General features: G+C 44.8%; 1 protein-coding gene across 1 annotated transcript in view; it reads left to right on the top strand.

Annotated features, from left to right (window-relative positions):
* Positions 1-13002, top strand: part of STX10 (syntaxin 10) — a 112619-nt gene that overhangs the window by 46055 nt on the left and 53562 nt on the right. Inside the window, exons 3-5 of the mRNA XM_086961907.1 lie at positions 788-882; positions 2372-2434; positions 7927-8043. Coding sequence (XP_086818033.1) covers positions 788-882; positions 2372-2434; positions 7927-8043 — 275 coding nt within the window. The remainder of the gene's footprint in view (positions 1-787; positions 883-2371; positions 2435-7926; positions 8044-13002) is intronic.

Genomic DNA, 13002 nt, shown 5'->3' with positions numbered 1-13002 from the left:
AGCCATGCCTCACACATACAGTGCACCCTAAGCTACCTCTTAGTTCGCTTCACAAGGATCTATTTCCTTCTGCTTGGTCGCTGTGTCTCTTTTTGTGAGCACCATCTTGTGATCTGAATCATTCTTCTCATGCAGGGCACATAATCTTCAATGCGTGCTTTACATACTGAGCCCAATGCCTCGCATGAATAGTATCCCCTCTGTTGAGCAGTGTCCTTCATAAAACGGTCATCCCCATGGCTGAGGTTCTCTCCTTGCATACTGTGCAGTGTATACAAGTAGAGCCTCCCATATAACGCCAGTGCAATACTTTTCAGCCCTACATTGAGCTCTGTGGTGTTAAATATCAGCATATTGAATCTCTAGAGGGCGGAAGTCTGGCGTTTGTAGAGAAGGTGAACAGTTGTTTGGAGCATAAAAGGCGAAGGTTTTTCAGTGCAAGGTCGCCTACCCAAGTCTGTGAGAGGCATTTGTCATTTTGGAGGTGTGAAAGTAGGTTCAAGGTGGATGACTCCATCCAAATGAGTGAGTTGAGAAGTAAGTAAACCATGTAAGACCTAGACTGGCCATGGCCCTTCTCACTTGTAAGTTTCTCTTAAAGCCTCTTGCTCAACTGTACTCTTCGAGACCCTACTTTTCACTCTGATTTGTTTTTATCTCGCTAAATGCACATCCTTCCTGTTACAAATGCTTTGTGTCTGAGTTTTGGGTGGAGGCAGTGCTCACTCTACACTTACTGTCTGCAAAATGCACCTAACTGAGCACTTTGTCCTTAACATGAGTGAACGCATTGTGGAGTCTAACCCGCGGAAATTCAAAATTGAGCCTGGGGAGCTGACGGAGAGGAGGGCGTTTGTAGAGCAGATGCGGAATTCTGTGAAGGTAAGTTAGCCTTTTCCCTACCTCTCCCAATGTGCTTCCCTACCATGTTACAATTGGGCATTTCAGTCGTCTCGCCTTGTACATTAACAGGCAGAAGCCCATGCTGTACCAGAGAGCAATCCTTCTAGAAACTTGGCCAGTAATTCTCCATTCTGTTGTTCTTCAGCCTTCAGCACAAGTACATGTGGTCTACACAGACACACTTAGCCTCCCACCATGCAAGCCCTGCATGTTTGGAACTGTGTGCAAAAACACAGTATATGTGTGTGATCAGAGTAGCTCAAATTGAGCTCCAAAACAGAGTGATGTATGTTGGTGGAGGGTATGCAGTACACAGTTGCAACTGCAGGCACCGCTGGGGCAGGGAGAGAGAGTTGGACGGCAAACTGCTGAAGATGTGGAAGCAAAGAAGTGTAGGAGGGAAATTGAGACCTGGGCAAGGAGTATGGACAGGAGCGGTATCATTCTTGCGATAGTTCGTTGCCACAAGGTTAAATAGCAGTGAGTTGTTGCTTAAAGAGTTACAGTCTTGTGCTCTACACAAACTGAGGAAGAAGTGAGCGTGGCAGATTCCACTAGGAAGAGCTGCCACACTTTCACGACGTAGGAAAATGCCTGGCTTTTAGTCTTCATCCATAATGTGTTGACTGCCCAGCCACCTTGCAGGGCGTTTAGCAAGCCTCGCAGATACTTTATTTTGTAGAGTTCGCATCGAGCAGTGTCACTGAGTGCTTTGTTGGTGGTGCAACATGCATTGAAGGTATTACAGCTGGGCTGAAGAAGCTAATGACAATATCAGAGATTTGGAGTGATTTTTGTCGAGCCTTTGTAGACCCTCCATGAGGGCTGTCGCAGCATGCAGAACACTCTTCAGGGGAATTGGGTGAGCCTCTCAGATGCTGGCAAGTAGTGCATTACCTCCATTGAGTTGATACAGTAATAGCTATTGGACTCAATTCATAAATTGGTTTCTGAAATGAATGGCTTCACTTTGTAAGCGAGGTCAGTTGATGTCATCAGCCTTGGGTTTGTGTACAGTGTGTGTTACTTGGAGTAGAGGTTAGTGACAGGACTCTTGTAGTCCCTAAAGCTGAGGACCTTGCCTTGGCAGCTATGGCAGATCAACAACTCAACCAGACTGTGGGAGTTGTGTCCTGACAACTGACTTTAGAAGGCTGTTTAGTCGAGATGAAGAAGAGGAGCAAAGGCACTCATAGTAAATCTGGGTGCATTGGCCAACTTTTGAAAGATGCTTGCTGACACGCGCAGTTTTCTTCCAGTGCTTTTCGACCCACAAATTAGACATGTTAAGTGTGCTGCTGTTTCCTGTCTTATTAGATGACCGGCCCGCAAAAAACAGAACCCATACATTGCGTGTCTGTCAGGTGTATCTGCACAGAGTCACCCATATCTTGGGTGGTGTCAGACCAGGATATGTGCGTAAACAGTGATTTCAATCACAAAATCTCTCCCTTTTTTATGTTTTCAGGAAATGAGGGATCACATTTCCAGCCCATCGGCTCTTGCATTCGCAGAGCGGAAAAACAGAGAGGTGAGAAATAGTTTGTATCATTCATGTTTTTACTTGTCTCACATGCTGTCTCACACCTATCACTACCTCTGTCCCACTTTTATCTCCCATTCCTCAATTTCTATACTTATCATGAATGCTTCTAACCACAGATTTATCACCTTATAAATCTCGTAAGGCGCCGGACTGGACCCAAAATAATGTGGACAAGAACGTCTGTGAGCTGGCAGGTGACACCTCGAACCTCAATCGTGACTCTGTCCCGCCTCCAGACATGATGATACAGAGCCACATATAGGGGCTACCATTGTAGCCCCGCACCCTTTACTGCAAATGAGGAGTTCCGTTTGCATCAATTTCAGTACTTTACCAAAGACATTTTGGAACAGGTTTTCTTTTCACATATATAGAGATGTCGACCACTGAAGATGTCAGATTTCAAACTGTTTTGTGTGTGCCAGAAGCAGGTGTAAGTTACGTCACACACACATGTGCCTTAGGTGCCTCGTCAACAAACATCACTTAATTGTTGAGTGACAAAAGATCCCTAACGCAAAAGAAAGCCACCAGGAAGTAGGAAGCCAAACTACTTCACTTAGCACAAATGAAAGGTTCGATCCATCTTGCCAGTGTCAGGTTTGCTGAAGTTGAGGGACTGGTTTAAAAAGCATAGGAAAAGTACATGAGGTTCTCAGATATCCAAACGCTAATGATCTTGTTAGATGTCTCACAGTTGCCGTGCCAGAAACCTGATGCCCGCTCCACCTTTTCCTTTCCGGACCCAATGCTTTATCTGGAGTCATTGTGGCCCAAATTTCCTGGTGCATCGTCAACTCCACGGAAAGTCCGAGGTCTTCAGAGGGCCCATACTGAAGATATTCAAACTGGTTCCGGCTCCCTCTGGTAAAGCCTTCTGGCCCAAGGGTCCCTATAGAGGTTCCATTCAAATTGCTGACACCCACTGACCCAGGGAGAAGTCGGCGCACTCTGTTTCCAGGTCTGGGCTTTGCATCCACCTGTGTGTCTCAGGCCTTGCAGTTTGTTCCTCTATCAGTGCCAGTCCTGGATCCAGTTTCACCTCTGGTCCCGAATGTCGTTCCTTCCGTGGTTAGGGTTCAGCCTGGGTTGTGCTATGCAATGAATATGGAGCAGCCAGTTGTAGAGGATGGCTTCCCTTCAGTTCCTCTACCTTGGTAGTAAGAGTTCAGGAGCATGGAGAGTATTTTTGGGTCAGACTCTGATGCTGCACAAGGTCTCCCAACTGGCTAACATGATGATGAGGAGTTTGGACAGCTTATGATTCCCTTGTTCTACTGATACTCTGTCATCACAATGTAAAAGATGCCAGGGACATAGATACCTCTCCCTTGGAACCTCCGACTTAAGACAGTGATTCTTCCGCAGTTGGAGTTAGGAGGCTGCAGAAGTGCTCAGACTTCCCCTCCGTCTGAGAAAACTATGGTAAATCTTCTTACAGAGGATTTGCAATGTCTGCCTTATAGTTAGAACCTCTTGTGACTTTATGTAGGCTCTCTTTGACAAGACTGTCTGCATTGGCGGAAGCATTTTTTGTGCCACCTGTGAATCGCACCATTGCTGTTCATTCTAGACCCAGCTCCTGTGCCCTTAAGTTTTTGACCCTGTCTCCCACTCCATTGAGTCTTCTAGTACAGGCCTCCACTTCAAGGTTAATACTAACTGCTTTTCTACAGCTCATCCAGACAGGAATTCCAAGAGAACTGATGCAATGGTCAGCAAAGTGTTTTCTTCTCGCATTCTTGCACGGAGTTGTTTAAATGCCGTCTGTCTGTTCAATAGCTACAATCACACTCTCTGCAAATATTACATATGCAGCATTGAGTTTTCTGCCCTGCCTGGAAACCGATGTATTGCTTTTGTGCAAATACTCCAAAATGGACAAGATGCAGCCAAGCAGATTATGCATCTGCACTGAAGACTACAGACTCAGTTACTCGTGCAATTTACACCATTGTCACTATCGGACAACAGGCATAGATGTGCTCCACTAGATTTTCCAGAGACGTCCGGGCATCATTGATGCATATGCTATTTTATGGGGTAAGACTTAGGCGAAAATGCAGATGCAGCTCTAGAATGATTCAAAAGTAGCAGAGCTACAACTTGCACCTTGGGATGATTATCACAGCCCACCAGTTCCGGCAACAGCACAGGAACGTTCAAGGTTACTCCCCTTTCACCAGTGTCAGCAGTCACAACCCATCCAGCAATCTCACAGACCTTTCGTGGTGGCTGAGCTGTTGCCACGGGTTGAGGACATCACCATCAATCCTCTTTTTCTTTAGGCAGCTCTTCCAAATCTCTTTAGCTTACCCTCAGATAGGCATATAGGGCTGCCTGCACCACAGGCACTCCATCGCTTTGGAATCCCAGGTTTTCCAGTTTTTCCATGTGGCTCATGCCCTTCCCTTTCTGGAAGCCCTTTCCTCACTTTCCCTATTTCCACCCAGATGTACCACACTAGAATGCTTTCCAACAAAGCGTGAATGTTGTTCGCCAAGGGGACTTACAACCTTGTTTCCAAAGCAGAGCAAGGAATGGTCCCTCACTTGTTACTTCCTGGTCCTCGAGAAGAACTGGGACTTGGCACCGATCTTAGAACTCAGACAAATAAGTTCGAGATCATAATTGGTGCAGTTTAAGCTGGCCTTGAACCACGAGTATTGCACTCTTTAAAAAAATCATCTTCATTTGCATTTTCAGTTACAAATTCAGGACTGTTTACACGAGCCATCTGGCGCGCCACAGCTCTTCAGCCAAACTCAGACTATTATATCAGCTATGCATTGCGTATTACTTCTTCAAGCTCACTCAATTCGAATGGCCGATATTGAGGAGTAGTTGACTACTTCATTGGCTGATTCACTGTCCATCACCAGTGGAGCATAGAGGTCTCCTATTGCTCTACAAGCGTACTAGCCTCTGTGGAGTCCCTCGGGTTGCCATTTGAATATAATATCCATCATGTTATGTAATATTTAAGCCAACGTAACAGAACCCCAAGTATTGCATGATGCTTCTGAAATTACAGGACGAGTCAATTCATGTACTAGACATGTAGTCCCACAGGAAGTAATTTCACTTTGTCGTAGTATTAGACAACTTCGAGTTATCCATCCTGTGCCTTTAATTGTTCATCAGCCCCTCTGTTCTTTATGAAGGCCATGTCAGTGGCTGCCACCTGGTGGTACATGCATTCCGGTACCTCGCTGACTGGCTGATAAAGGTGAGCTTGTCTCAAGCTACTTTCTGACACCTGCAGATAATAATGTTCTTGTTTTCCATCTTTAAGTGCTCCCTTTAACAAGTCCAAGTCCCCTCTTCATTCTCCAAGGGTACCCTTTGTCTGCACCATATTGGGCACATCTGTGTGAGAACGTTACCATCTCTACAGTGAGTCTTGTATTCTTCTTGTAACCTGTACTGTGTGGCACATGCAGGCTTTATAATGGAACCTAAATGTGCAATAGTCCCAACATCTGGGAAACCTATCCGACAAGATATGTGTGCTCGACGTGATGGCTTGATAGCTCCAGTGGTAGATGATGGACCCCAACCTGGCCCACGGCAGACTGCACTCCAAAACCTCACTGGAAGTCATGTTAGGGATGGCTGAATCACATTTCAGCTGGGGAGGTTTCCTGGACAAGGTGGACAATAGAAGTTTGTGGCCTGCGTTGGAGCATCAGGCCAGATGAACTCAGCAAGTGTCATCTTGCAGACCACAAGTGGCAACTGCTTCCAAAGATGGTGCAAGGCGTCTTTGCAGAGACAGGTGCACCACTGGTATACCTTTTAGGCCACCTCCAAAAATGCTCAGAGTCCTACATTTTGCACATTGTAGTTTCCCTCTCAAGGGGCCTTGGGGCATGTGTTCCACCTTTGGTGGGTCATTGCCTCTTTGTACGACTTTGATACCATGGGTACTAAAAGAAAAATGTCAGTCGGGACCAAGCATAGCTCATTCTGATAGTAGAGTATGGTACTAAATTTTGGTATTTGAGCACGTCTGAGGCTTACGACCCTGAAAACGGTATTTCATACAGCTCTGCACTTCATGTCAGTGAGCTACAGGTATTGTTATTTTAGATTCTGTTCACTACCCTTTCCCCGGCAAACTTGTGCTTAGGAGCTGTGCATCTTTTCTTCAAAAAGTGGTGTAACTTTTACACAAATACAAGAACACCAAAGAGCGGCTGACCATAAGTTCCGCACATCAATCCCTATTCAATGATATTAAAAGTTCTGTGCAATACACCCCTGGAGCTTGCCGCAGTTATGCACCACTGGCATCCAGAGCAAAGATATTTTCTTTGTGGAGGGTGCACCAGAGAGGAAGTAAAATAAGTCCATTCAGTTTCTATTATTCTTCACAATAGTCAGAATTGGACATCAGCCAACGTGTTTCGTTCCATTAGGACTTCGTCAGGGCTGTAATAAGGAAAAATGTGTTCCAAAACTACTCCAGATACAAACATAATTCAAAATTAATGACAAAAGAAACCCCAGGATCCTGGGTCATGTTCAGTCACATCCAGCCATGATACTCTGGAATTTTCCTTCAGTCTTGCAGCGTGTACGCTCATCCACCTTTGCTGCCTATTGTTCTTTCCCACCACATCCATATAAAGAGATGGAGAGACTGCACTGGTTACATCCGCACCATGCCCTTAGTTTCTATACTGATGGGATTTAGGAGAATTGTGTTGAAAATGAACTGTTTAATGGGTTTGCAAATGTGAAAAAGGGAAAGTTGGTCCAGAAACAGACCTATCACGATTGATAAACCTTTGCATCAAACTGTGTTATACTTTGCACAAGTAGATCCCTTCTGAGGGGCTTGGGCTTATTCTACCAAGGTGGACGCCGCTGCCAGAGCCCCAGCTTGTGATGTTCCGGTTCTGGCTATTTGCCAGGCACCCACATAAGAATATTTCCATACTTTCACCAGATAACTACTTCCAGTCTTAAGTCAACAGAGATATCATTAAGCCTGCTTGCTGCTGCAGGACTTCCTGGTGTAACTTCACTTCTCAGACCCACCTCCTTAGAGGGGGCATTACTTTGGTGTTGATTCTCTAAAGTGAGGAATATGTGGTTATGCATTATTACTGTTGGATACTCTAGCTAACTGTGGATGCCTCACGTTAACCAGGCTGACAAGACTCCTTGGCAGTATCCAGAAACTACCTTGTGACTCCAGAAGTCCTCTCCATAACTCAAGGAGGATGGTGGGGAATCTTCTGTTAGACTGTCCACCAGAAAGAGCACTACTGTATTATTTTGTTTACACCTCCCTCTTTTTTTCTCCCTGGCTATCCTCCCAGGTTCTCATTTTTCTTCATCCATTCCAATTTTCTAACAACCTCCCTGTTTTATTCTTTGTTTTCTCTACTTTCTTTAGCTCAACCTTTCTATGGTGTTCTCTGTAAATTTGTTGCCTCTTTCTTGTTTCTGTTTCTAAATTTGGGCAGATGCTCGTTGGTGGAAATGTGGCTCCGAAGCAATATACAGATCGGTACAGCCGTTTGGATGAAGAGCTCATCTCCGCTAATTCCCGTTACGTAGAGGACCAGCAGGCTCAGCAGCAGGTGAGACCCGTACATACTAAAAAGCACCAGAAGCAGAACTTTCTCTTCTGGCTGTAGATGAGGACCTATATACTCTTGCCACAGCTTTCAGAACTATCTGTGCAACTCATACCTGTAACCAATGTAGAATCTCTTAACAGCCTCATGGCCAACAGCAGAACTCTCCAGTTGGCAACGTTAATATTACCTGGATTCACATGCTGTGCGTTATACCTCTATATGGCGCCTGGGTCCGCAATAGTGTTTTTCTTCCTTTTTTATTTTTTGTTCTTTTTTAGGGCTCGCCTGCTGTGCACATGCGCACAGCTGGCGAAGCTCTATAGGGGCTTAAACAACGTTTAACCAAGCACGATTCCACTGGCGATTCCACGAAGTGCTTGTGCTTTTTAGGTCATTGCGCAAGCGCAAGCCCTAAAAAGCGCGTGCACAATGCCACCAGCCGCCTGCCTGCCTGCCTCGCATTACCACATCAAAGGCAGCCCAGCCCCCCTCCCACAAGCTTCTCAGCGTGTGCTCTGCCTCAGGCCGGCATTTCTCCTCCCCATATTATTCACTGCACGGCCTGCTGCTCCCCATGCGTCTCGACACCCTTCCTCCCTTGTAATTATTTACTTCACTTTAGGCCGTGACTCGCATCCCGGCGCAGCGAAGGCATGCCAAGTAACCGGACGTCTTTGCTGCTTTTAAACTTGTTTCACTTACACTTTTTTTCACTTGTGTCTTTTTATTCATGCTCCTCCCGTTTAATCCTCCCCCCTGTTTCTACATTCACCTGTCGCATTTTAGGCATCCCCCTTATCGTCTTCTCATTCAGTTATACAGAGTCTTTCGTGCTTTCTAATTTACTGCAATTTCTATTCTATACATTATTACTTTCGTCCTGTTCTTAGCTCCTGCTGCCCAGTCCCTTTCAATTTATCCATTGTGTTTACCCTCTTTGTTTATGCTGCGGTCAACGGCGATTTCAAGAACCTCAAATACTGTGATGATTTACTTTAATTTCGGAGAACGTTAATTATACAGTTGTTGAACGAAGTGTTGTTGCAGATTATAATTTGGCACATCTAGTCAACAAGTTCTAGCATGAGCACAATGACTGTATAATATAAAACAATAGATACATTATTGTGGATAGCTCTTCTGAATTCGGTGTATTTTGTTCTCTATATTCAGTAGACTATACTCTGCTGCCTACACCCTCTCTGCATAAGAATCCATTTGAAAAACTTGCTGTTGGGCTAGTGGAAGTTTAAACCTTCGAAATGCTGCATATAGTATTATAAATGGGTAACAATGAATTATGCTAATGTTTTTTTGCCTATCGGTTCTGGGTGGTATCAGTTAGACTAGAGTAAAGCTTGAGTTGCCTATGATGTCATTCAGAGCGCCAGGTAAAAAACAACCCTGTAATTCCTTTGTGACACAGCAACAGTTGCTCTGTGACCCCCTGTTGTTGTGGGATAGCAGTGAATTACTGGAATTAAAATATAAGAGCCACGCCCAGTGCATAGAATTATAGATGGGTAACTGTGAGCTACGGGGAGGTCAACATCCCTGTTACCAACAGTACCCATCTGTTGTTCTATGTAAATGACAGAGGCTTGCTGTGGCACAAAGCATAAAAATGTAATTATCATTGGACCTAAAATTGACATTTACGTCGCAATGGATATAAAAAACATCGCCAAATAGTATGTTTTCTTAGATAAAACAAGCCCTCCCGTTCTCGATTTTTTTTTTTTTTAATGGCTTTCCTATTTAATTTTGACTTTCTGGTACAGCTCTGTCTCCTCCCTCAATGGGAAATTAAGGAGATTTTCCAGCTTTGTTGCTGTTGTGGCTCTGTGCAGAGATGAATATGTTACCCCTACGTTATGAGTTAGGTAGAAGAGAGCTCATGGAAAAGGCCAAACTGCGCCCGATATTATACTGGCGTAGACTTTGGACCACACCAGAACTCTCGCATTATGCGCAGGGGTTTTCTGATGTTATTAAGGCTGATCTCTATAACAAAATCAGGTGGTTTAAAACATTAAAGACTGAATTACTCAATCTAGGACTTCAGGCCTTATGGACAGATCCTGCAGGGGCTCTATTTCCCTCCAAAAAAGTGTTAAAGGACATTTATTGGGAACATGTAGCTAATAGTAGCTTACTTAATAACAACAGTGGGACTATGACCTCTGGATACTTAGAGACTAAAACGTTCCCCACTTATGAAATGTACTGGGACTACATAACGAACCCCTTGGACAGGAAATTGCTATTTCAAATGAGGGTAGGCTCGCTCCCACTCTGTAACCTAACAGCCAAATGGAAATCAGGGGGAGCTGTAGTATGCCCTGTCTGCGGGGTTGGTAAAGAAACACTAGGTCATTTCCTGTTCTGTTGCCCAGTATATGCTGCGCCAAGGCAAGCTTGGTTGGCTCCCATGTGCAGGAATTTAGGCACAAAAAGTAGCATGGTGGCATTGCGTATAGTAAAATCTACCACTGAAGAATGGATCAATATTGCAATTGCAAAGTACCTGGGATGGGCGTGGGTTTTAAGGATGAGACTGCTGGCATGTTAAATATTGCCAGTAGTCACTCAGAGACTGCTAGACATTTGTCTATTCTCTGTAATTATTTACGAGTCAGAGACTGCTAAACTAATGTTTATTCTCTGTAAATTTTATCTGACCAAAGATTGCTAGACATTTCGTCTATTCTTTGTTTATGAAATTTGTCGTCGGCTTAAAACTGATTTTTTAATGTAATGAATTGGTTTTTTTTTAACGTATAATTTTCTGGGATGATTAACATTGTTATTATGACCACTCTCCCCTGGTCTATATTTATCGACGGATATGTTTCTCTGCACCTGTATATACGATGTTCCACTGCTTTTAATCTTGTAAAAATATGTATGTGCTTGTTCGATTGTTCATGTAAATTTAATGGTTTTTTAATTGTATGTATGTTTGTCTGCTTTTATGAGTAAAAACTCGAATAAAGCATTTTGAAACAGAATATGTTAATCAACACTTTGTCATGACTCATTTTGGGATAATCCACTTGGAAAATTAATTTTTACAATTGCTTTAATGTGATTCTCCTCCCAGGACTATGCTTTTAATTGAAGAATGTTCACTCCTTCCCTGTGAATATAATTTTCATGTTCACTTAAATATTTATATTAGTTTAATATACAGTGCCTGTGTGTCAGTTTATGGCTAGTTCAAAGCAGGTATTCTCTCGGTGCAACTGCAGCTTATTTTTGGGGGAATTTTGCAGTGAGCTGTTTATATAATGGGCTGATGTTATTTGATTGTGTCTAGTAAAATGTTTTAGCAGAAGGCCCAGGCATTTTTGTATACATAATCACTGAATTTGTTTGACGTTTTGAAGTATTGTTTTCACAAAAGACCAAGCAGAGAAACAGCAGGCTAGCAAAAAAACACAAGGAAATGTGATTCCCCCTAAAGAATGATGGCTATTGCCAGCCCTAAATACACTGAGGTAACAGGGGAGCCATCAATGAAATGTCATGTCTCGATTAAAATACAGGCCCTACGGTGCAAATGTGAATTTTTTTTAAAAGTTTGGTCTGGACTTAGTACTTTCAGACTTTAGTGGGGACAGTACTACCATCTAATTATTTCACCTCTTATTTTGCTAAAAGGCCATCGCACTTCATTATCATTCGGGTAAAGGAAATCTGAAAGCGTTACCCTTTAGCTGGCCACATGCTTATCCCATGGCTACCAACGATGATCATATAATGTACTACCTATGCTGCACCACATTCAAACGACTCATTTGCATATAAGAACATCTTAAAATAGTCCCTGGGGTCCGCATTTAACCAAAGCAAATATGCTACCAGTAAAAATGAAATGAAAAAAAAAAAGCAAGACCAATTTTTCACTCGATGCTTTGAACTTTTACTTACATTTAAGTGTGGGGTGGGGCACTCTTTACAGAGATGTATTGGCTAGGTTAAAACAGCGCATGTCTCTCTTCCCCCCTCACCCTCACCCCGTCACTCTAACACCCCCTCAACCTCACACACGCTCACTCGCCCTTACAGCCTCACACCTCTCACCCTCACAACCCTCTCACCCTCACACCCTCACCCTCACACACCACATCACTCAGGAACACCACCGCATCACTCGGGGACACCACCACCTCACTCGGGGACACCACCACATCACTCGGGGACACCACCACATCAGCTAACCATTCACAAACAATGTTTATATACCAATTGCAAATAAAAAAAAATGTATGCAAAGCATTGTCATTTACAATGCCAGTAACTCAAACTTTAATGCTGCGAGACCTATGCACCCACCACACAGCTCCGCCGAGGCACCCACCACACAGCTCCGCCGAGGCACCCACCACACAGCTCCGCCGAGGCACCCACCACACAGCTCAACCGATGCACCCACCACACAGCTCTACCGATGCACCCACCACACAGCTCCACCGATGCACCAACTAAGCTCCACCGATGCACCCACCACACAGCTCCACCGATGCACCAACTATGCTCCACCGATGCACCCACCACACAGCTCCACCGATGCACCCACCACACAGCTCCACTGATGCACCCACCACCCAGCTCCACCGATGCACCAACTAAGCTCCACCGATGCACCCACCACACAGCTCCACCGATGCACCAACTATGCTCCACCGATGCACCCACCACACAGCTCCACATCTGCACCCACCACACAGCTCCACTGATGCACCCACCACCCAGCTCCACCGATGCACCCACCACCCAGCTCCACCGATGCACCCACCACCCAGCTCCACCGATGCACCCACCACACAGATCCACCTACACAGCTCCACCGATGCACCCACCACCCAGCTCCACCGATGCACCCACCACCCAGCTCCACCGATGCACCCACCACCCAGCTCCACCGACACAGCTCCACTGATGCACCCACCACAC

Source organism: Lissotriton vulgaris, chromosome 1_1 (genome assembly GCF_964263255.1).
Source record: "Lissotriton vulgaris chromosome 1_1, aLisVul1.2, whole genome shotgun sequence".
NCBI lineage: Eukaryota > Metazoa > Chordata > Amphibia > Caudata > Salamandridae > Lissotriton > Lissotriton vulgaris.
Note: the sequence above shows the minus strand (reverse complement) of the source record. Positions and strands in the feature narration are given on the sequence as shown.